Source organism: Siniperca chuatsi, linkage group LG12 (assembly GCF_020085105.1).
Source record: "Siniperca chuatsi isolate FFG_IHB_CAS linkage group LG12, ASM2008510v1, whole genome shotgun sequence".
Taxonomy (NCBI): domain Eukaryota; kingdom Metazoa; phylum Chordata; class Actinopteri; order Centrarchiformes; family Sinipercidae; genus Siniperca; species Siniperca chuatsi.
In genome coordinates this window covers 22,511,264-22,537,219 of record NC_058053.1, presented here as the reverse complement: position 1 = coordinate 22,537,219, position 25,956 = coordinate 22,511,264, and the positions used below count along the sequence as shown (strand labels likewise).

The following is a 25,956-nucleotide window of genomic DNA, read 5'->3' as shown; positions in this document are numbered from 1 at the left end:
CCTCAGGCACCATAATGCCTTGAGTCCAGCACAGCCGCTGATTTGATATCGGACATAATCCAGACAGCGCCTGCCAGTCTCACCACCTCATCAGCCCTGTCACTCAATGTTGTCTCCAAACACACACACACACACGCACACACAAATGCATATACACACACTCTTTTCTCCAGTCTGAGGTCAACCCTCCCTCATTCCTATAGAAGATCCTTTCTCCGGTTGTGCCTGCGTTATCAAGCATGAGTGAAGCGACTCAATAACAAGAGATGCTTGCATGACCCCTCCGTCACCCTTTCTTTCCAAGAAGAGAAAGAAAAAAGATCTTATATCTCACCCTGTAACCATCTTCATCGCACATTCCTGCGTCCTTCCCCCAAGTGTGTTGTCTACATGTTCAGCCCCATTCCCTTGAGACTCTCATGGGGCCCCAGTTGCCCCTGCCCACCCCCCATTGCAGTGCAGGCTTTAAAGAGATTGGTGGGGTTGAGCTATTGAGTTTAATTAGACATGGTCAATGTAGCTTTGGCTGGACCAAACCCCCTGAGGGCAAGAGTGGGAGAGGATGAATAGTATGGGAATATGGTGGCAATATGCATCTGTTGAGTGGTTGTCGGCATTTATCACGATGTTGTAAAGTTGGTTTGATTTGTTAGTTTGATTAAACAGAGACACATGCAAACACACATGCTGTACTGGACATGTTTTTTTCATGAACTTCAACTGAGCAGAAACGACAGTGAGATAAAACGACAAGTGTGAAATGAGCTCTGCTGCATTTTGTTTTTGTTTGATTTACACTCTGAATTGGAGGCATCGATCTTGTGTTTAGTTCCTTGAGGAAACAGGTGTTATTTCCTTCTGTTGTAATTCATTTTTGTGTGTGCGAGAGAATTCCTGTGTGAGCTTTTGGATGAGGAGGTATTGGTATCCCTGTGCCATACACGCTAATGATGAGCATTGGGAGAATCGCAGAAGGCTCTGTAGGAAGAACACATTTTTCATGCACTTAAAGCTCTGGAGGGGCTTAACTTAAAATCCTGCTAAAAGATGCTTAACAATGATGTCCAATCACTTCTAACGAATCAAAGAAAAAGGGAAAAGATTCCTCCTCTGGGAGCTTCGCTGCAGAAATTACCAATTATATTTCTTATCTGCTATCTGTGATGACAGATTTTTCTAAAAGCAACAAACATTGATTTTTTTTTTTCGCCCACTGATCCCACAGACTTCCTTCCTTGTCCTGCTCCAAAATGGCGCATAAGACAGGTGACAACTGCTTCCCAATGGGCCAGAAGCAATTTAATCAGTGTCGTAATAGATTCTGATGAGATTGGGCTCAGGGAGATTGCATTGAGTTGTAATTAGAGGTACTCCCCTTGCAGGCTAGGTTGAAATGAAGAAGCAAATAGCCAGCAAAGGTGCAGTGGACTCTAGAAACTCTTGTTCCATAACTGTCTCTAGAGTGATGGAAGAAAGAAATGAGGGGGCAGAGCAAATAAGGAGTGAAAAAAGGAGGAGGGCGTTAAAAATGAGATAGGAGACTTTACGACTGGTACAAGGAGGATTGACACACCTGCCGAGAGGCCCTGCTGCCCGGAGGAATTTGATGTGCTCTGACAACCACAGGGACGCAAAAGCAGTAGTTATGACCCCCTGTCTGGCCTCTTTCCCTGAGTCTTTAGCTGCAGGCGAACAGTAACATTTGGAGCCAAGGCTGTCAGGCTGCCAGGCTGCCAGGCAGAACCATCTTCTGACACCACAGTTTTAGCTAAATGAACGAGGGAAGTGGGAGAAGAGATTTCTTTATGGCTATTTTTTAAATCCTTAGGCCTGTTTCTTCATCGGCACGGCATCTACTCTCTACTGCCCTGAAAACCTCATTTAGATTTACCTACATTCATGACTCCTTATAGCAATGCAGTATTCTTTGCCACCTTAGAAATGACAGGTGAGTTGGTTGACTCACTCTAGCTAGGCCAAATACATGTCATGTATAGTACATGCATATACTATTATCATCTAATTTTAACACATATTGCTCAAGTTTGCCTACTTCAAGCGTTCCATCGTCTTACGCACTTCACTTCCTCATACCGTGTTGCATCAGCGGGCAGACTGCCATCCAGCTCCCCCCGGGGGACTGTTGTGGTCTGTGCCGAAATACATTCAACCTGGTTCCCGCTGCTTGACTACCAACTTTCCGCTCTGTTGCTATAGATACACGCTGGCATTGACAGGGACTTATGAGAGCCTGTGCTCGGGAAAGGTTGAGATGTACTGGCTGCAATCTGGATAAAGAGTGGAAATGATTTTCTTTAAAAGGAGAGCTTACCTTGTTTATCTAGGTTGGGCCTTCCAAAATTATCTTAGCACCAATGCACTGTAGTCTTTTTTTATTATAAGCCACTGGGAGAAAAACTGTTGTTGTGCTGCTTTGGGTTGTTTACAATAAGCTGCACCATGCTGAAACATCCCGTTGAGATATTAATGCAGTACACCTTAACAGGAAATGCACAGCCTCTAGCTTTTAAACATTTAGGTCAAATTGTGTGTCTACTGTCTGTAAAAGCGTACACAGCCAGAGGTATGAGACTACATCTTCTCAAATATTGTACTTCATTACAGTTTTTAGGTAGTTCTACTTTATGTTATTGAGTATTTACATTTTGACTTTATTTCCAGACTTTATACTTTTACTCCACAACATGTCAGAGGAAATGATCCTACTTTTTGTCACACAAAATGTATCTGACAGCTTTAGCTACTAGTTACATTGCAGACTCATATTGTACATCCAACTTTAGAAAAGCTAGTAAATATCATGTACCCCTAATTTGTCAACTGAATAAAAGCCTTGTTTTAGCTGACTGACAGTGGCTTAAGAATTTGTTTTAAAAAGCTGCAACAGGTTGCATCATTTTCTCAAACTCTTGAGAAGCATGTCATTCTTCAAATTAATTGACTAAACTTTACTGAGAATGAGAATTTTATTTTCAATCACCCTTTATTTATCCCTTTTTGCAGTCAAAAATACTGTCAACATGGTTTTAAAGGTATTTTTAATAGATCTATACTACTAGAAGGGGGAAAAGGGTCTTTGGAGAAATATCAGAAATGCTCCTTTTCGTCTCAGCAGCTGGAGGGGTGTGTTTGTGTTTGATTTACAGCTGCTGGCAGGCTGAGCTCAGAACAGGCGATGGGCAGACAGTGTGTTTTTAGCAGTGGTATTGACGAGTAAGGACCACAGCAGCATCTAAACGGACCAAAGTGACATTTGCAGGTATGTCTCCATTCTGTTAAATGTGCTACTTGCAACTGACTAATTAGCTATCTAGCCTGCTAACTGACATTAGCAGTGCACCTTTCCCTGGTGAATGTTTGTATGGTGGCTCTTCAACAAGCTAAGGTGCAGGACAAGACTTGTGTTCATGTTTGTAAGTTGGATAAGAAGGAGACTTTAGCAGGAAAACTAATGTGGACTGTTGTTCAAAGTGGCTCTTGTGTAGCAGGCTGCTGTGTTCCTGATAGAACGGTGACGTTGCTGCTTTATGCTAATATGGTTTAAAATGAAGCAATTTGATTGGCTGTATGGAAACAAGTTCTCCATTCACGTAGCTGGAGAACTAATGGTATTCTGACAAATGAATGCAAAGATGGGGCCGCCATCATGAAACCAAAGAATTTATAAAATAGGCTATGCTACATTTCTCCCTTCTGTTTTTGTTTTTTTAATTTGTTCTCAAAGGAAAACACAGGACATTTACAGAGCTGATGTGTATGCTGTAGCAGACAAAAAAAATGCAATTTAATTTCAGTTGGACTTTAAAACTAATGAAAAAAGATTTCATATAGGCAATGAGAGCTCAGAAATCCAAGATTAAGGTGTTTGAAACTACATTGTCTTTTATTTCAGCTCAATTTAGAATACAACACTAAAAAGATCTGCAAGAATCTGAAAACCTTGTAATAAGGAATAAATTCGATGGTGAGGAGCTTGCTTTCCCTTATCCAGGTTAACTTACCCTCGCCAGCAGATGCTCTGGATTCCGCCATATTTCTCTTTTGGTGAGCTAGCGCAGTTGTTAGTGTTGTTACCTTGGCAATGCGTGTCCATTAATTTGGGGGGCAGAGTTTCTGAAAGAGCACTGAAGGGAGGGATGGGGGTATTTTTTTTTGGCTGTTGAGTTCAAATATCAACAATCTTTCTCCAGAATTGCTGACTTTCGTTTTAAGGCAGTAAATCTCTCTCCTCAACAATTACAAAGATATTGAGAGATGTGCCTGGACATCTGTTAATCTAATCCACACAAGTACCCTGTAATTCCTCAGCATATAGTGCAACTTTAATCCTGTGCCCGACAGGATGTCTGAATGACTGACTGACAGGCAAACAGTGGCTCAGTGAGTCTTTTTAAAAGCATCCACTGTGTGTATGTGTGCATGTGTCTGTCACTGTTTATGGAGACAGCTCACCCAATGGTATGGATTGTCCTGGTTCCTTGCTGACAAAGATGTTGCTAATCCAGAACACAGCAGGATGGGAAATTGGATGGACTCTATCAGGCCTCTTTGGAGTGGCCTTGAAGAGCCATGCCTGGTATAAACACACACACATACTTGCATACAAGTACACACACACACACACACACACACACACACTCAAGAGTGGATGCTGGCACACAGCATGTGTCAATTCTGCCCACTCGCTGTGACCCAATATGGAGTGTGACCAGCTGTCCATGGCTGGATTTTGCCAGTTTTCAGACCTGAGACTGCGTGTGTGTGTGTGTGTGTGTGTGTGTGTGTGCGCATCTGGGTTTGCTTGAGTGTATGACATGACTTTCTACAGACATTTTTGACATCCACGCACTAACCTCATCCTGCTGCTGACAGTACACTTCCCTCTCTGTTTGTCCATGCCAAGATAACTCATCCACCAAAGTCTAACTTACAGCAGAGTTCTGGTCATCTGTCATGATCTCCTGCCCTCCCTGCTCTCAGTCCAGCTTTTAGACTAATGAGAGGATTTGTAGAGTCAGTCTTTGACTTTCAGGACTCAGTGATTTAATGTGAATTAAGCACCTGCTAACTCCACTCCTGCAGATGATAGAAATAAAGAAATGGGGGTGTCCTAGTGGGGAGAACTCATACCCTGTAAGCATAATGTTCTCGGTTTGATTTCACTCAGGAACCTTAATCGTATGTCATCCTGAACTGTCTCTCTCCCCATGTTTCATGTCACTCTCTACTGTCAGGCATCTAATAAAAGCGAAAATGTCAGAAAGATAAAAATTTCTATAGTGAGTCTGCTGAAGGAATGATTTTATATATCAGTTATACAGAGGTAGCTCTCTCTTAATATCTCTGGCTGTACTGCTTTGTGGCAATAATCCCTTCATTTTTCAAGAATGTATACACTGATTTAGCCAAAAAACAGAATGTGATGAATAAGGAAACTAAGAGTTTAGAAAGATAACCAGGCGTTAGTCTGTGCAAAGTCTCACAAATTAATTATGAAACAAACAGACAGCCAATCAGGAGATGTTAAAATTGGGAACACATGGTCCTACTTTTTGTACTTTTTACTAGTTTTGATTAAAAGCATTGCTGCCACATTTTGAACAGCAGAAACTGCTCTGCATCACTTTGGTTGAAGCAGGACGGTGTAGTCCCTCATTCGTCCAGGAGTGTTCTATCGTAGAAAAGGTTTCAGTCGTAGTCATCTGGACACTGTTTTTAGAATCAAGACGATTCGGCTCCCATCCGGAAGTCATTCTCAATTGTGAAAAAATGCGACGGGAACTAGAAATTTAAGCTACTCTGTGTTACATAAGCCCTGCCCTCAGGAAGGAATCTGCCTAAGTATCTGTTAATAGCTAGTTTCACCTGAATCTCAGACCACCATTTCTGTTCAAAGAGGGGTTCTCTTTTTTCACAAAAATGGCTTCCTTGACACCCGTTCAAACCAACTCTTCTCAGACAGCAAGGTGAAGATTCTAAGTAGAGAGAAGAGTTGGTTTGAACGGGGTGTCAAGGAAGCCATTTTTGTGAAAAAAGAGAACCCCTCTTTGAACAGAAATGGTGATCTGAGATTCAATCTGCCCAAAGTCTATCAGAGTGTATTATCACCTTGGTCACGCTAATCAGGTACTTAACAGTGATGACGTAGATGCAGCCAGAAAACAATAGGCTTGATTACTGATTACTGGGCCATCTTGGAAACTATTAGGTCAGTTTCAGGTGAAACTAGCTATTAACAGATACTTAGGCAGATTCCTTCCTGAGGGCAGGGCTTATGTAACACAGAGTAGCTTAAATTTCTAGTTCCCGTCCCATTTTTTCACAATTGAGAATGACTTTCGGATGGGAGCCGAAACGTCTTCGTTCTAAAAACAGTGTCCAGATGACTATGACTGAAACCTTTACTACGGTTTGGTTGAAGCAGGTATCAGTGCTATTTAAATAGGAAAAAATGACTGAAGAGCTTTTTGGCAAGTCACTCAAAATGAAGACATAAGTCAGATATGAGTCATACAGCCTAAATGAAGGTTGAATATCATTAAAAATATGCATATGCAAATTCTTAGAATTTATTTGTAGAAATTGTAAGATGGTCAGACTTTAACATAAATTGGGTAGATTCAATCTCATTCACATCAGTTCGCTTGAATAAAAATGACCAAGACATCCAAACTAAATGACAAAATACCTCATTTGTGATTGCCCTACAGTGTCAAATGCTGGACTCACGTCAAGCAGCACTGACACGGATCACTTACTGTCATCTGCATTCAAGTGTAGTTTCAGTTCTGTGTAGCTGATGGAAACCATACTGAGTGTAGTGTAGACAGAGAAAACTGAGCTTGACTTTTGAGTCATGTGATCTCAGAGATCACACTGTAACATAATCTTGCCAAGGTTTTGGTAACAGGTAACCGAACCCAAATGTAGACAATTAGCAAATGGCAGTTAAAAGGCAGTTTACTTGGTTTTTGGGCTGGATTACAATCTGAAAATAGGAGAGATCAGCCATCAACTCCCAGGTAAAGCTAACTGGGATGGATCAAACACTAAGTTACTGTCGCAAAGAGGGAACCTAGTGGACAGGTACTATACCATTGGATCTAGAACTGTCTTGTGGTTGTTAATCGTGGTACTACTTAAACACTGCAGAGTTTCCATCTCTTCCTGATCTACCCATATCTAATTAGCTCAATCAGCTGTGTAATTTAGCTAATTAAGCTAATCAAATATTGGTAAAGCAGGTAAAGATGGAAAAATATAACATAGGATTTAGAACCAGTGGGTCTAGAAAACAAGGACAGGACACACATAAACACTAGGAAGGGGTAGAGTCAGAGGCATAAGGGGGTAACCATGCAGACGTCCCAATGGCATCATCCATTTTTGAGAGTCTCGACTTGATGGCACACTCCAACATTCATGCTTGTTCTGTAAACAACAAACAACTCTTCAGACATCTGCCTGCAGGAGTGCCATAAAGCTGCTGGCTCAAGTTGCCTGCGTGTGCCCTGTAGAAGAGATTTAAGCTTTTTTTCATCATCATCATCATTATGACATTTCAGTCTGGATGGCAAAGTAAAAAAAAATCTAAAGAAGTATTTGCATGATCAAAACTTTTTTGACACAGAAACATTTTCAAATGTATCTGTATTAGTGCCTGATGATACCTTAAAAATGCCTTATCTACAAATTTGAAATGGTCCTACATTTGGCGAGATTAGAACTATCAGTACCAGGCTTTTTAGTAAGGGTCAAACACAAGCGGTCTTAAAATATTCAAGGACACAACGGGACGCCTATGTATGATTGAGAGTGAGCCAGACACCTGAAACCGGTAGCAACACTCCAATTCAGACCTTTGCATTTTTAAACTGCAGTGCTACTTTCAGCCTGAATGTGAGCCTGAAAACTTGAGACACATCCAGTGTGGCTGTGTGAAGTCTAGTGCAGAGTACATTGAATACTTCCACCTGTTTCATCAACAGCATGTTTGTTAGCAGTAGCTGGGGGCCTGTTGACTCCACTGTTTTGTAATGACAAATATGGGCACTCTGTGCATTTGCCTAATTAGTTACCAGCTGTAGTGAGATGGATAATTGATTGCAGGGCAATATGGTTGATTTGCAACTCAACCAAGCAAATAATTTCTTATTGATTGAAGCATTAGCGAGGAAAACACTACAGAGAGATGTAACCCAGCCAAAGTGCTGCAGAAAGTTGATGCTCTCAGTTTTTAATCTACTTAAATGATATTACACCTCGCTAAGCTAACATCGTAAGGAGCGCAGGGCGGGAGATGATGAACTGCTGGTTTCAGCTCAGCACTGTAGACTCATATGTTATGACTAGAGGAGATTGCATTTACTCAGGAAGCCTGAGAGTGTCTGTATGTGTGTATTGTTCAGGAATCATGTGTCTATTTCTGTCTGCTGGCTGGATCTGCTTAAATAATGCTTGAATATTGACGTCAGAGAATGACTGGATATTATTCATGTGTTGAGATGCATCACACATGTGCAGTGAAAATATCTTTTGTGTGTACAGGAATCAAAGCAAATTGTTGTGCAAACATTTTTCCAGCACATCTCCAAGAGGCACACATTTCATTTTGAGTTCATTTCTGCCTCATTGAACAGTCCACTACTGCAGTCAATTTTCAAATTTTAATCAGCCATTAAATTAACTCTCAAAGTTTAATTGCACATTTTAAATAATTATCTCGAGGTCAGAGGTTAGGTATTTCTTTGAGATGGCTCATTGCTGAAGCGTAAGAGATTTTCCACTCGGTGTCCTTCACACCCTCTATCTCTCTCTCTCCTTTTTTCCCGTATTTTAGTTTACTCAGCTTTATATCTCGTCTTTCCAGCCACCCTCTAGTTACCTAATATCCTTGCTTTCATCCCACGGTTATGTTCTTTTTACCAAAATTTTATACCTTTGCATTACTTCTTTTCCATTTTATTTTTATTTTTCTGTTCCTCTATGCTGGATTCAGAGCCAGAAGCCCTCAGGAATTGAAAGTTGGAGAGAAGAAATGATTTTAAAGTGACTCAGAGAGAGCTTCTTTTCTTTGAAGCCAAGTGCAAAAATGTTGCATTGAGGTGCTGAAGTTGTCTTTTCTCTTCTTCAGCTGTATCCCAGAGGCCCACCTTGGCAGTTAGAGGAGAGGTCATCACCATGACAGCGTCCTCGCAGGACTCCACCGCCTCGTCTATGGCTGGCCTCTTCCTGCTCCTCCTCTTTCCAACTGTCTTCACGCAGAACTCTGCTGTCCCGGCGACCCCAACCCCGTTGTCGTTTGACCCGCTGACCCAAACAGAGTGCACGAAGAAAGAGCATCCAAAGGTTTCCATCCAAGGTCAGACATCATCTATAACCACTTGTTTTATATAAACGTCTGATAATGCTATACTTACTATGTTTACATGTTTACAAAAATGGTTACTGGGAGAATGCAGGTTATGGTTACTGTCAAATGTGCGTTTACATACAGCTTGCCATTTTTTTTTTTTTCAAAGAGCATTTGGACTGCAAGCAAAGTGAGAGGACAGGCTGTAGTAAGAGAGAGAGAGAACACTGTTCAGCTGCTGATACCAACTTATTTAGACTGAAAGAAGCTGCTGTTCTTTGTTTTTGTATCAGTTTCAGTTTTAGTCGGACTTTGGATTTAATTATTTAGATACAGGGACCCACTGCTCCAAGTAATGATGTTTACTTTCATCCCATCGCAAACTGACTGACACCATAAGGGTTAAAGGATAATTCTATTTTTTTTTGTTTCATTTTGTTTTTTACAAATTGGGTCTTATTTAGTGTAGGACTCCCCCCCTCTGAGATCATAGTGACATCACCGAAAAGAAGTCAGATGGGATAAGAAGCACAATCAGACAGTCTGGTGGTACGGCAGCAGATACGTCTGTAACTGTTTGCAGACGGCAGCAGGGTGAACAGGCTGTGGCTGGGGTGGGTACTGTCATTATCCTTTGGGCTCTGCACAGGCGTCTCACCTCACCGACAACACTGATGCTCAGTAGGTTGGTACCAATGATCTTCTGAGCAGTTTTAATCACCTGCTGCCGAGGCCTCCGGTCCTGGGCCGTGAACATCTCATGCCGGTTAGTGATGTTTCCAGTTAGGATGCTTTCTATTGGCCCTCTGTAAAAGTTAAGAACTTGCGACAGGAAGTTTTGCCTTCTTAAGTTTCCTTAAGAAATACAGCCATTTCTGAGCTTTCTTGACCAGGGTGGAGATGTGAGATGTGATTCCCAGAAACCTAAAAGTTTTCACCTGCTCCATGTGTGTCTTTGCCTCCTTTTTCCTAAAATCAATGATCAGCTCCTTGGTTTTCAATGTTGAGCAGTAGGTTGTTCTCTGTGCACCACTCTGCAAAATTGTTAATTTGTAGGTGTTGTTCTTCTCAAGGTGGGTGAAGACTGAGTGGAGGGCAATGGAGATGGTGACCTCTGTGGATCTGTTGGGTCTGAAAGCAAACTGGTGAGGGTCCAGGCTGGCTGTTGTTCCTTATGTGCTGTAGAACCAGTTTCTCAAAGCACTTCATCAGAATGGGAGTGAAGGCCACAGGGCGGTAGACGTTTAGACTAGACACTGCAGACTTTTTAGGTACAGGGACGATGGTGGCTATCTTGAAGCAGGTAGGAACAATCTCATGTGACAGTGATATGTTAAAAATGTTAGTAATAACATCAACTAGCTGACTGGCACATGTTTGTAGTACATGGCCAGCGATGTTATCAGGCCCAGCAGCTTTACTCATATTCACTCTCAGCAGGATTCTTCTCACATCCGCTGTGGATACTGCTTCAACGTTGACCTGCCATACTTACTGTAGTTGTGCATGCACAGTTTTCTTACAATGAGGGATTATTACTGATATTTCAGGTGGGGTCACTTTCAAGTTTACTTCCAAATAAAGTGGTTTAGATCAATTTGATAAGCTGTTGGCTGCAATGTTGCAGATCTCAGAAGTTACTTTGGTGAGTACAATGTTATCATAACATAACAGAAACTATGAAAATAAGAACCAAATTGTAATAAACCAGAATTATCCTTCAATGCTGAGGTGCCCATATGACCTGACATCAAGGAAAAAAGGTTGATTTTGATTCTGAAACTTTTCAACAGTCCCAAAAAAATCTATAGTAAATGTCAGATTTTGGTGTCAGGGCTAGGGCTTCTTTCTAGACCCAATGAACCAACACTCGTAAAATACAGGGAGGAAGAAATTCTCCTTTAACATCTTGCGTGAAAAATAATGTAATGAAGCCAGAAGGGGTTCAACTTTTTTGATGGTCAAGCTCTACACTTACACCTAAAGACCCCAAAGCAGAAAAGATTTCTGAGGGTTGCCACAAGGTTCTCTGACGTGGAAATGGCGTTCATTTAAAATAAGCCACAGGATGCATTTAACATTACAGGATGACACATAATATTGGAAGAATAGGCGGGAATTGTCCTTTTGTGGTTTAAAATCTCTCTCATCACCTCAACATAGGCAATGAAATGGTGCATTATGTGTTGTGAATGAGGTTCAATGCAGCAAATTATTGCTATCATGTATCTTAAGGGGGACAGTTCTCTGTATATACATGCCCCAGAGACTTTAGAATCATTGGATGGGACACTATGTACCCAAACATGCGTACCCATACATGTGTTTTCTATGTAACATACATGCCACTTTTCACAGCAACAAAATAAACTGTTTTCATAAACATATGCCTGTGCCAGCTGCAATAAAACCTCACAGTTTGGCATTCAGGCAGGTCAGCATGGAGCTATAAAAGAACAACATAAAGCAAGAGGGGACAAGATAGCAATGATTGTGTAGAATAATGGTGCTCACTATCTATCCCATTCATCTGTACAGTGGGCCAAGAAACAAGGTTTTCCTCACAGCATGAAATGGAACAGAACAGTTTGGGGCACAGAATCACAGATAGATATGGCAGAATGAAAGGTAAACATGCACAAAATTGCTGTTTATTTTTGAATAGGGTTGTTTGTGTTCCCTTTGCCAAGAGCAGTGACTACGATTGGAGGACCAAAAAATTGCTGGTGGGGATCAAGGACAGAAACACAAAAATTGAAGAGGTGGCCAGAAGGTTTTCTTGTGATTAGAAATATACTTTGCCGCCTCCAAACCGTATTGCGGACATTTCCTTAAGTCTTTTTGTTTTTTTCTTTTTTTGGACTGCAGTATTGTTCCCTTCCAGGTCTCCCTCTGTGCTCTAGGGCCAGCTCACCCATGCTGTCGGTCTGAACTCTGGCTAATGGAACTGCAGATGGACATAAAGAGCTCTGTGACATTTGGTCCTTTTTTGCTAGACTTTCTGTGTAATAGCATTTTTAAGTTTTAAAACTGGAGCCTCTTTCTATTGAATTTTCAATCCATAGAAGTGGTGAAATGGCTATTTTCATTTCCCACAAAGCTCACCCATACGCTGAGTCTTTGCCTCTGTCCTGCTTCAACCACCAGGCCTCCAGATGTCCAGATTAGCCTGAGCTTCACCGGTGCTTCACTTCAAAGGCGTGCCACTTGAGAATGGCTCTCATGTCAGGGAGCTGCAGGGCTGCTAGCCTGTCAAAGCAGGCAGAGCAGGGCATTATGTGGAAGCAGCCGTATAGAAAAGGCCGGCACAATGAAAGTGTCAGCGAGAACCTGAGATTAGCCCCTGTGATTGATAAGCGTTTTATAGCGGCTTGTTGAAGCGCTAGCTCAGTCACCTGGAGGAGACCAGGGTGCCAACTAACATTTTACTATGGGAATGCAGTGTGTGTACCAAAGTATACATGCTTTAAGTGTAGGTGCCTATAATGACAAATAATTTGTTTGTATTTGTCTGTTGGCCTATCTAAGTGGGTTTTTGTGTGGTAGTTAGTGTGTGATGCAGTGACATTTAATCCTGGCAGTGTGTGTTTCAGCAGGGTGAAGGGATCAGTCATCCTCTGGCCCCTGAGTCAGTCCCTCCACTGGAGCATGCTATCTGCATTAAAGCCTGGCTCCATCCTCTGGCTTTAAGCATTTCTGCTTTGGCTCCATGGACACTTGACCTGACCTGAATTTGTGATATGTTGGGACAAATTTATCTTTTACTAGTACACCAACTGTTTTAGGTCTGTGGATAGACGATTAATCCTGAATCTCTTCTAGGCCTTTGATAAAAAGATGTATTTTCTTAAACTAAAACTTAATCACTTGGTTTTTGGACTGTTCTATCAATCATGATAGAGAATCAGTCTGTAAACCATGATGGATGTTTACACCTGACAGTTTGGAGAATAATTTTACCATTCACCTTTATTTTCTTTTTCAAATAACTTTATTAAACCTGCAATAACTGATTTTTTTGGCCACTTGGGGGCAGAGGAAACAAGTTGTGAATAGGACATTGACATATCAACACCTTTTAAGTTGATATGGTGAACTTGTTATCTTATTTACATATCCAGATACAGCAACATTATCATTTATTTAGAGTCACGTTTCCACTTGGTGAATGTAAGTCCAATATTCACTCTCTTTTAGCTCTGTTTTTGGATCTAAGAACTCTTGAGGGAAATATCTGGCTCTTTAGCTGCTAAATGCTCCACTATGTTCACCAGCTAGTCTCTAACTGCATCTGTCTGTTGTTTGGTGCTGAGCAGGTAGTGTACAATCGGTTTTTAGAGCTTCTTCACTGAAAATAGTTGCCTGCTGCGGCAGAAAATGATGCTATAATAATAATAATAATAATAATAATAATAATAATAATACATGTAATAAAGTAAAAAAATAGTAATACAAGGCTTTTTTGAAAAAAAAAACAAGTTTGGAGAAGTGATTTAAAAGATGTCACTGATTCAGCAAGCCTTAGATCCTCAGGCAGTGAGTTACAGAGCCGAGGGGCCTTGACTACAAAAGTCCGGTCACCTTTAGTTTTGGAACATCCAGCAGAGCCCTGCCTGAGGACCTGAGGCTGTGCCCCGGCTCATAGGGGAGCAGCAGTTCAGCAGTGTAACTAGGAGCTCAATCATGAAGTGCTTTAAAGGTGATCAGTAAAATCTTAAAATCAATTCTAATTAGAATTATTTCTGATTTACATTAATTTAGACTGGAGAAGGTTTTGGGACATCCAGCACTTAATTTTTGATAGACAGGATAAAATATGATTAAAAGTTTTTAATGGGACATACATTTGTGTGTCATCTGCATGGTACTGGATTTTGTGTTTAGTTATGATCTGTCCCAGTAGCAGCATGTATATACAGAACAACAAGGGGCCAAGGATAGACCCTTGGGGAACACCACAGGTCAGACAGGCCATAGAAAATATTAACCAAACCAAAAGCCCTTGAAACATCTTGGGGTGTGCAGGTATGTGCAAAGTTTAAGTAGGGATTTAAATGGCCTTCACAAGTCCAATACTAACTCTAAGACAAATTATTGGTTTGGAAAATCATCTTGCACACACATGATTTTTCACCCACACTGTTACAAAACATTAGAGAAACACTGCCTCGAGATGTGACGGGATGTAAATACTGTAGTTAACAGCAGTGATGAGTATCAGAAGAAGATGCAGGAGACAATGTAGACATGTACCATGCTGAGCATCAAACCTCTCCATCAGCTTTACTTTGGCCTCAACAGCATGGTGTTTTTCAAATCTCCTAGAACACACGATAAACACTGCAGACTGTATGTTTGTATGTCTGCTGTGCCAGAAGACGTGCCAGTGTTTTATGTCAACCACACCACAGATACATCGCAGGAAAACAGCACTGGAATCACGTAACCTCCACCCACAGGCACACACTGTACAAGCCGCCAGCTCATGATTTAGATGGAAGATACTGGCTTGCAGCACAAGACTGTGGGTCTGATAAGAGCATGGCATGAGGGCAGCAAGTGGAATGCTCTGAATCTAGATATGGAGTCTGTTTTTGGAATTTATGGAGTCGGTTGTGCATTATGATATGAGGCCCAGAGAACTGGTTTTGGGGTGTGTGTAAAGGATTAGCCTGGTTTGTTACAGGCATCACACCCAGTTCAGCAATATCCATCAAGGAAGCAAGCTGTTTCATAAGGGAGTATGTGTAGGAAAGTAATGGTTAATAATAAGACCTTTGGCTCAGGTTTCACTACATCCTTCACAGAGAAGAGGAGGAGTTGTCTGATGGATTAGATGGCTTCTCAGCCTGGGTCATCTGCTCTGCTCAAATCACCCTGAAGACAGACAAAGGAGAATAGAAACAACTAGTGTCGTTGCTCATTTCCTGTTCAGTTCCTTGCAAATCTTGTCTTTTCCAATGGCTTTTTATACCCTCTCTTATTCCCTGTCTGCCTGCACTATTCTCTCTACAAATCTTATCTCCCCTCCTCTTTCATTCATTCTCCTTCTCCACTCCATGCTCCTCCTTGTGTATTCTCTTTCTTGCCTTCCTCCTTCACTTTCTTCTCATCTCTCCATCACTTTTTCTCTCTAAGCCTGCTCTTTTTATGCTCTATAATAGGCAGAAAAATGTATTGCACACTTTGTACGAGTCCTTCTATCTCTTTCATCGTTTGGGTAATGGTCCTGTCGTTTAGCCGTCGTGTCGCCATCTGAAGGGCTCTTGAGCAGGACAAGAGTGATGCCCCTGTTACACATAACTGTTCACTTAAAAGAAAAAGTATTGGCCATGAATTTCTGATCTTATTTTTTATTTTACATTCTTGTCTTACTTTGCCACCTGTCCCTGTTTCCCTCCTCATTCATGATTACAGTGGTGGGCCTAATTGGAGTGGTGCTTTTAGAGCTGTGGTGTGTTTGCAGCCATCAATCAGGCAGCTGAATGGAGCTGAGTTTAGCATGCTGCTGGGGCCAGCTTCTCGCCCACTGATGGTATGTCAGGACATCTGATGAGGGCTCAAAAGATAGCAAAGAGGATCAGAGAATAGAAAACATTTAAAGGCTTTATTGCCACTTAAACTGAAAAGTAGAGAGGCAAAATTGCTCTCTTTGCTTTGCTGTCTCCTATCTCCTTGGATAGCCCCTTTCAGACCTGTTATTGTGTACATGCACTGGTAATTTTACATGTAGTTCTCATGTTTGGATAAGCCCCTGAGTTACTTTTTCACAAACATCAAGGCTCAAATTTACTAGGTCGGACCAGGTAACATTTCCTCAACACTTCCAACACGGCTCAAGTCTGAATTGAATGCTGTCATGTCAACGGAAAGGCCACATTAAATAAGACAGGTTAGATAAACAGAGTAATATTAACCCTTTCTTGCACTCTTTTCTTTTCAGATAGTACTGGAATCAGGACGACTTAGAGTATCTTTAGCAGTATCTCTGATGTCCATAGAGAATAAATCACATAATGGCATTTCTGAGCAGCAAAGTAAAAACTGTGGAAAACAGCCTAGGGTTTAAATGGTCAGATGCATGTCTTGTTCCACCTTCCTAAACGCACTGTAATAAATGTATTCAAGTATCCTTTCTCGTGCACAAAGAAAATAAAATCTGTTTAATAATTTAAGTATTGTGAGTGAGCTGACTTGAAATTGCTAATCAATAAAAATGTGTTTTCTGTGAATTATTTCCCTTCATCTTTTGGGCCAAAGAGTAAAACCTTCAGAAAACCCAAATAATAAATAAGTCTCACTAAATTTTTATCTTTCATTCATACCAACTTCTTACAGTGTGAATATTCTGGCAAAACACTTTACATATGGAATGTGAGCAAATAGAAGTTAAATAAAAGTCACAACCTATTCAACTGTCAGACCGCATGAAATAAGAATCTGAATTCTTTATTTTACCTGATGATGATGATGAGAAAAGATCAGAGAATCTACAGGGTCGCTTAGACCAGTAAGAATTGTGAGAGAACAGCACTTGCCCTCACAAAGGTCATTAATTAAGCCACGGACCTAAACAGTCATTCACCTGCAAAATAAATTTCAAAATCCATCACTGATACAGCTTGTTAGAGAACACTCTTAATCATTAGTTTTCAATTCACAGCTCTTCTCCAGGAGTGTCACTGCTCCCTCTTACACACCAGGTAGAATATATTGTTGCTGAACATTGAGTCACTAACCCTTAACAGTTCTGTCATGTTTGAATAAAGCCATTGCTGAACATTTACGTGACAGATACATGTTTGAATACCAAAAGGTTATTACTTTAACAGACAGATGAATCCAGCAATTTAACAGATATCATGCCTGAATGGTATCACCCTTACTTTTGGCTCTCTGTCACACTCACTTTAGAATATTGTGAGAATATTGCTCACATTTCTGTCAGTTTTGTAACACAACTACAGCACTTTGGACTCAAATTGTCAGTAGCTTTGGGTATTGCTTCACCATTGGTTTTGTGAGAGGAAGACAGACATCTTTACCGGTTGCTGAATGAAAGGCTATTAGCCTCCTGGCCTCAGCGTCATTCCTCCTGTGGCTGCTCAGTCCCCAGTCTCTTTCCAGCGCTGCCCGTAACCTGCGGACCCCTCTATCTGAGTTCAGCCAAGTGGGAGCAGGGGAACGGGAGGATGGAGCGGTGGAGGGACGAAAGGACGGAGGGATAGAGGGAGAGTTGTGCTCCACTGAGGCACAGCCGCCTCTCTCAAACTATCACCCTCTGCAAGTCAGATACAGTGAAAATCTAAAGTTAGTATAGGAGAGATAGTTTAGAACGGGACAGGCAAGACAGGGTCGAGACTGGAGTGCGAGGAAGGAGTGATATAAGGAAGACCAAACAAAACATATTTCAAGGGATTTTGGCCAGATAAGGCTGAGGTGTGAAAATATCTGGCACTGCAGGAAAGTTTTTGGTCATTCAGTGCTGAACAACACTAGAAAATGTGGCATGTATTGTGGTGCTTTAGCTTTATTTGCACAAAAATGTGCTTACAGTAAATTGATATTCTATGTAAATTTGTATATTGCTGGATGGATTCATTCCTGTGCCATAATTTGGCCACAATTGTTATTTGTCACATTTCTCGCTGTCGGTTGAGCTAAATTTATTCAGAATACAATCATATAGTGCTAATTAACACTGGATGTGATCCTTCATTCACAGAATCATCTGCCAAATGGCAGATAGCAGCGAGTCTTCATGTGACCTGTTTCGTTAACAATATTGGATCGACCACCTTGCCCTGAAGATAACCGTTTTTAATATTGCCTCTTCTCAGCGAGTCTTATTCCCATTACCAAGACATTGTGTTCCTGTGTACCCCTCACCTCCAGCCCCCTGAAGGAAGATGATGATAGACAGCTACCTTTAGTACAATATGTGTCATTCATAGCTCATTAAACAGTGCAGCGCTTGAGGGGAGAAATCAACTAGATGCCTGATTATAATGCTAATGATAAAAAATATGGTATTGTGCAGGATGTTATTAGGTGAACATTTTCTGTCTAACTAAGAATGAAAAAGCTGAAGTGAAGAAATGCTAGTTGACTGAAATACACAATTTTGTTTTAAAGGTCATCTGAGCTTCGTCCTCTGCCTAAATGTGCATTGAGTTCTACTAGTCAACGGCCAAAATGTTATACCACAAACTCTAAATTCACTCAGTCAAACTCATTTTTATCCCACTTGCCCAATCAGTGCCTTTAATGGTACCAGTTCTCACATTTTATGTAACTGCATGTCACTCTTTTATTTCTGTCCCTGCTTGACTTTAGCTTTCTGAAAGCTTTCTTGGGTAATGCAAACATGTATAACCATGTTGGAGTATTAAGAAAGTGGGAGCTTAGGTACTGGCACTACTGCCAGAGACTGAACCTGGACTTCTGCTTGGAAAGAGCCTCTCTGAAAATGTGCTTTGAGCTAAATGCTAACACGCTAGTGCTAAGCAGGTATAATGTTTATCATCTTAGTTTAGCATGTTAAGATGCTAATATTTGTTAATTAGCACTAAACACAACATACAGCTGAGGCAAATATCATTATTTTTGCAGTTATTTAGTCATAAACCAAAGTATCGTACAAGTAATAATTTTGACCTGATGATGGCGCTTGATGAAACTGTAAGGGGTCACCAAAGTTATAACAATTCATTTTGAGAGGGACATGAATGTGCTTACCAATTTCATGGCAATCCATCCAATAGTTGTTAAGACATTTCACTCAAAACCACAAATGTGCACTTCATGATGGCACTAGAGAAAGTCAGGGCATCACCAAAGTCATTAGGATTCCTCCTCTGGGGACCAGGAATGTCTGTAGAAAATTCCATGGCAATCCGTGCAATAGTTGGTTAAATATTTCAATCTGGACCAAAGTGGTGGACCGACTGGCATTGCCATTACTAGAGCTAAAAACATCTGTATTACTCCTGTGCCACCTGAATGGCTTTATCAGGGTGCTACACTACTAAGTGTTCCTTCACTTCAAATTTGTACCCTCAACTGTCAGAATCTACTTTGTATCTTTTATGGTGAATCAAAAAGTACACATCTGGTCTTAAGAGGACCTATGCCTATTAAGGTACATGTATTGTGAAATGTACTTTTCAGTACAAAAAATCCCTCTATTTGAGTTTGAACCATGCCCTTAATGGCTGACACCATCCTCTGTTGTGGGATTAGACAAGCCAAGGAACCTGAAAAGCAGGAGTTGGACGCAAACATAGAGGCAGAATAGGTGCAGTTTTACTCATTTAATAGAGATTTCAGGAGGTTAGCCAAAACCAGGGAAGAAGTCCACAAAGTCAAACAAGTCCAAAGGAGCAGGCAAATAACAAAATCAAATATCAAAGATGAGGTCCAAGGGAAAGAGAATAAATCAAAACACCAGGTAATTAATTGCTGGGACACTTGACCAAATGACAAAGACAAACTGACAAAGAGACAAGGGAAGCATAGACTAAATACACTCAGGTGAGAGGAGGTGACGAGACACAGGTGAAACTAATCAGGATGGAGCAAACAATCAAAACTGGCGGGAAAAGCAAACAAAGACAGGAAGTAAAACTATCAGACACATGAGGGAAAAGGAGCATTTCAAAATAAAACAGGAAATACTATACATAAACCTGCAACCCATGACATCCTCCCAGCTCAGAGATCCACAGAGTTTGATGGACTAGCTAGCAGACGAGCCCAGCGGCTCGAATTTGGAGGGATTAGATGAAGGTAAGATTTGATCTTTATCAAATAGCCCATCCTCTGAGCTCCAACTTGAGGGAATCTCAAATTCCATCAGATTTTAAGCGATAAACAGATCGGATTGTGCTCAAGCTGTGTGGTTATCTGTGTGTGTGTGTTTGTTTGTGCAGATATAGGGTTTTTTGGATCCGCAATATGTTGTGCTTTCATTCCCTCAGCTCCATAATATGTTGGCATTTTCCAGCTTTGACTGCTCGTCATCCAGACTCGGTCTAATAGCGACTCAGATCAGTCGGGGTGCCACTTTACTCTGCCCACATGCTGGTTGTGTGGGAAGAAGCCAAATGTTTAAAAAGTGTTAGATGGAAGGAGATAGAAAAGTTTTGATTTATGTCTGTGTGAGTCGAATGTCTCAGCCACTGTCCTCATCCCTCTCCTCATCCCTCTGGCAGCCACGGGCTAATGCATTAATCCATCTGCCTGCCGATTGCAGAGGGGAAAAAAAAGAATGCAATAATCGTTCATCAAGTCCAGCTTGGGGCAGATGAGTCAACCATGAGGGAGGGGGCTTTCATATTCATCCTGCTTTATTGTCCCTTCTTTGCCCCACCACCCGGCCAGACAGTTATGAGGGAAAGGAGTGAGCAGGGCATATAAAACCACTTGTAAGCAGGAGGATAAATGTCAGTCGATGAAAGACCCCTCACTGTCAGGAAGACCTCTCTAAGAGAGTAAACAAGCTCAGGGTTCATGAGCTCTCCTGCACGCTACTGAATCAAATTTGGCCATGTTTTTTTTACAAGCTTTTGAAGAGATATTCATGATGTGGAGAAATGTTTATATGTGCATAATGCTTCTCAGTTTGAATTTCAAGTGATTTATATTCCACATTAAACTTGCTGAACTGAATGCTAACAGCTCCTGTTTTTACTGTTAGGTGCATAATGCTTCTGTGGGAATAATTCACTTCTTGTTATCTATTTCTCCACTGCACATTCTTATTTTATGGTTCATGTCATATGCTCTGTTTTAATGGTCTTATTTTATGGGGAGAATAAGTCATTTTAACAGTCTGTCATTTGTCTAAATGACATCAATTTCTATTTCTGGATGTTTTCCAGAATATATTTAGTATGTAATGTGGGGGGCGGGGCTTAAGTTTGGTTTGATGGGTGCTGTATTTTACCCCTACAGACTGTACTGAGATTAGCCTCAGGTTGCCTTCTACTCTTTATGAGCAACAGTCCTGTCTCTGTTCTCTGTTTTTGCCACAACATTTCTCCTGTTGTATAATCTCTATACTTCTTTCTGCTTTCACCTCTAGATTCTAGTAACATGACGTGACTTTGGAAGAGAGGGAGAAAAACACAGGAGATGCTTTAGGCATCATGTATACTTATACATCATACAACACATACAGTGTTAATGGAATTAAAAAGCTCTTTAATTAGTCCACTGTTATCATTGTACAAAATGTCTTTAACTTCAGTTGCATTTCCACACACACACACACACACACACACACACACACACACACACACACACACACACACACACACACACACGCACACACTAGACTGGATATTAACATAATTAACACTTATTCTGTTAAAGATCCTGTTCAAGATGTGTTCTTTACATGGTTAGTATTCTGTTGTGTAGTATTCTTGTAACCAATCAGAATCCTCCCAGGTGTTGCATCCCAATTTATGTATCACATCAATCAAAAGCATAGCTGCACAAAATGCAGTATACCACTCTGGTATATTGGCTAATATTTGTTTATTCCAATATTCATATTTGTTTTTCCAAAAAATGTTGTTTTTTGTAAATGTTTACAACATTAACACATTTAGTTTTGCTTACTTTTGCAGGAGTGTTGTGATGCTATGTCTCTATTAAAACAAGCCTTTAAGGTTATAATGAGGCTCTCTCATTAGTTGAACATAGCTGAGCGCCTGCGTTAAGATGATCACAAACAGGACATAAATTTGAAAAAGCACAGAATCTGCACTTTTCCCTTTTTTTGTTCTGGTTTGTTGCAATCAAAAAATGATTTGTAAAAATGATTCTGCCAGCAGTTACCCCTTAAGTCAGCTGCAGTGTAACATTAAAATAGCTTCGCAATGTTTGGCCATTCAACAGTTTTGTCATCATTAAATATGTCACAGTATTTGCAATATTTCACACAAATGCTGCCTGTAAGCAACAAAAGTGAAACTGTATAAACTCTCACAGGGAATCATGTACTAAAGCTGGAAAGCTGATTGTCTAGTAGTTTCATGTGAAAGTTGGATTTTCATGACACTGAAACTGCACAGCACTTTTAGGGTCTGTGTGCCGATAATCTTTCAAATGTTAATTAGGTGTTGCTATGCATGTTAATGCAGTCAGTGTTTAAAGGACTAATTTAGAGAATTTTAATGATCTTGTTTGTGTGTTAGAATCATGTTTACATATACAGGGACACTATGTGCACACATGCACACTCTGTTCACACATGCTGCTGCAATGCGTGCAAACCCGTGATAGTGTTGGATTCTTTAAGTCAACTTCAGGTCTGTTTACATAAGATTGTGAGGCTAAAGATGGCCTACACTCCCTGGTGCTCCCCTCTGTTCCTCCAGCTTCGGCCTCTGCAGCCATTAATCAGAGAGTGATGTACAGATGGTCCCGCTCGCCTCCTCGCACTGGCCTTGTATGGGTTCTACACTCACCCTGCATGTCAAAGATGGTCAACCCATAGATGCATACTCGAATGTGAGAAATGGAAACAATCTCTGTGCATATATTTAATATAAATATTTATGGAGAGAGTAAGAGATGGCCTCTTGCGTGGTATTAGAATTACACTGGGACGTCCAGTGATTTATTATGTGTGCTGAGGTCATCAGTGATTTACTCCTGTGTGCATATAGGTGTTCTACAGTCTATTATTAATTTTTAAAGGTTACATTACTTCACTGATCTCGCTGGTTGATTAAAAATTATTGTAGTACCTGGTTCATGTTTCTCTTGTTATGTTTTCAATGAGACTAGAGGTGTTGTTGATATAATTGACCATGTATCATTTTGTTGCTTCAGGCAGTGCATGTGATGGTATGTTCTTTTCTGAACTATAGTACATATGTTACAGTTTCATTGAGGGCTGAAACATTTGTTGAAAATATAATTTTTGTGAACGTGATTAAAATTGTAATTATTTTCTATTATTTATGGTTTGCATAGTATACATGATAAGTTTATACTGTCTACCATCACATTATATAAAATAATGCAGTTGCCTTTTGTTAAGTTCCTCCCAGGTCACTCCCAGTCACTTGGAGAAAAGTCAGTGTCTAGGTAATCCTCGCTGATTTCAGAGAAAAATAGCTCACAATTAAGGACGGGTCACACATTACGACTGATAAGCCGATTATGAATATAATTTGGGAGTGACAATTAATCGGACCAAGTTGGATCGGGTCTGTTCCAGTCTGGGTTAGTTGGTGTTGAAATCATATCGTGTGTGGTATTGGAAAGATTCTAATCTTCAAAGTCTTCAGATCCAGTCCCTGCCCAGTAAATGCGCCCTTACAGAATTTTGGGGGTTTGTCTACTGCCAGACATTACTGACCAGTCGTTCAGTGTGTCTAGTGTGGAAAAAAAGCCAAATAAATGCACTATTTAATCCTGTTAGAGTAACGTTTGTTAAAAACTACAGTGCCCAGCTGTTTTAAGAAATTACTGAGCTTTTTTTAATCAATAAAACTGCCACAGACAGGATAGAGAAGTTGTAAAGTATTAAAAGATGGACTAAGGCATTGTTTTGGTCTGTTTCATGGGATTTGTTGACAATTAGAAAAATAGAATAACAGTCTTATCCTATAAATTATGGTATAATATATAATTCTATTGCAATTTGAAAATTGCACACTTTTAAATATGAATTTCATTATTAAAATTATGACTCATTCAGCCCTGCTTGCATCTCATATCTAGAAAACCTTGAGTCAAGTTCAGTCCGACAGCAGCTCAGTGAAAACTACCCCTCTCCTAAACAACATCTGGAAAAAAACAGATTGTGGCAGAAAATTCTCATTTCACTGAAGTCCCCTGTCAATACTGGCACCCTTAATTACAATATGTGTGTGTTTCTGTGTATTTCTCTTCCTATGTGTGTGTGCATCGTATCTGTATCTTAAATCAAGAGCACCATACTGTACTGTAGCTGCAGCCTTCTGTCATTTTTTCACTCATCTCTAGTTATGTTTGCAGATGACAGAGCCATATGGGCCCCATCAATCCTAAAACCCATCCCTTTGCATGATGGAGAGTTGTTCACTGTTCGCTGTGACTTTTTCCAACACTTTAATGTAGTCTTGCATCCGTAGCCTCGAGCTTATACAGGTTACTTTAATGTTTAGAAAGAAAAAGAAGGTTTAAGTTTTTAAATGTTGATGACTGCTTACCTAATGAATGGAGTTATCAGCAGGACAAATGTTTAGCCCATGATCCCCACCTTTTTTTTTTCTTGGTTTGGCTTTAAATATTAAACTAGAACTACGAAGTGAACAGTTTAACAGTGTTGTGTATATATTAATTTACAGACATGCAAGTAATCATTCACAGCCATTTCTTTCTTCTTTTTCATAGCTTTGTATAAATAGCTTAAAGCTATTTAACACAGCTTTTCAAATTGGTTACGGGAATCTGAATTCCCACTAACCTCTGTGATACTGTGTACGGCATGAGAAATATGGTAAATCCCTTTATGCTGCACAAACCTCCCATGTGGTGAAATCCGTTTAAAAGTTCGCACTTTCGGTCACACAAAGTTGGAAGAGCAAATGCTCTTTTCCTGCAGTTTTCAATGTGACATTAAAAGTCCCACCCTCTGCTCTGCTACTTTGAAATTTTGATTTGCAAAAGTCAGTTTCAAACAGCGCAGAGGTTTCAGCCTCGTACACCACACACAGATGCGTTTGTCCCAATGTCAGGTTAAATCAGGATTGATGCGTCTGATCTGGCCTGGACAGCTTTGTCCCTCTCTGCAGGATACACCATCACAGTGCATGAAGCTTTCTTTGCTCTGCTCACTGCACTTTTTTATTGCTACAGCTGCAACTAATAATTTTTCTCATTATTGATTAGTGCATTGATCATTTTTTGAATAATCAATTAACTGTTTAGTCTGTTTAGAAAATAGTATTAGTAAAAATGCCCATCACATCAAGTTCCCAGAGGACAGGGGTGACTGACCAGTCAAAAACCCAAAGATATTCAATTAACAGTGATGTCAAAAGGTAAAAGTTGAAAATCCTCCCATTTGAGAAACTGGAACCAGTAAATGTTTGGCATTTTATTTGCTTAATAAATGATTTTAACAATTCATTATCATAATTGCTGATCAATTATCTGTTCATCAACAAATCATTTCAGCGCTGTTACGCCTAAGATACGCCTACACTTACCAAATGTAAAAGGCTTTTGTGTGCAGTAAACTATACTGTGTTTTATGAGTATAGTCTTTAAATGTCACTGCTTTCATCTAGTGAACTATGACATGATTTAGGTTTTGCTAACCTCTTTCTTTCTTTCTTTCAGCACTCAGTCCATGGATTTCCACTTTCTCCCACCTCGGCGTGAGAGACTACTCCCAGCTCACCCTTGACCTAACGAGGAATGAGCTTATTGTTGGTGCCAGGTAAGAAACTGTAAATCCACTCAGCTTTTCACCCTGCAGAGCACATTACTGAGAATGTGATACCCTTTCTGACTCACTCATACAGTGCGGTTTTCGGATAATGATGCTTCTTAAGTATTCTACTGAGGCCTCATTG

General features: G+C 40.4%; 1 protein-coding gene across 6 annotated transcripts in view; it reads left to right on the top strand.

Moving 5' to 3' along the window:
- sema5ba (sema domain, seven thrombospondin repeats (type 1 and type 1-like), transmembrane domain (TM) and short cytoplasmic domain, (semaphorin) 5Ba) overlaps window positions 1-25,956 on the top strand; it is a 166,707-nt gene that overhangs the window by 55,148 nt on the left and 85,603 nt on the right. For 4 of the 6 annotated variants that reach the window (XM_044215757.1, XM_044215755.1, XM_044215753.1 and 1 more), the window contains 2 exons: window positions 9,155-9,382; window positions 25,721-25,820. In XM_044215757.1, coding sequence (XP_044071692.1) covers window positions 9,202-9,382; window positions 25,721-25,820 — 281 coding nt within the window. In that variant the 5' untranslated portion in view covers window positions 9,155-9,201. Of the gene's footprint in view, window positions 1-3,167; window positions 3,281-9,154; window positions 9,383-25,720; window positions 25,821-25,956 lie in introns of all 6 variants that reach the window. The other 2 variants (XM_044215756.1, XM_044215754.1) reach the window with 1 other exon arrangement.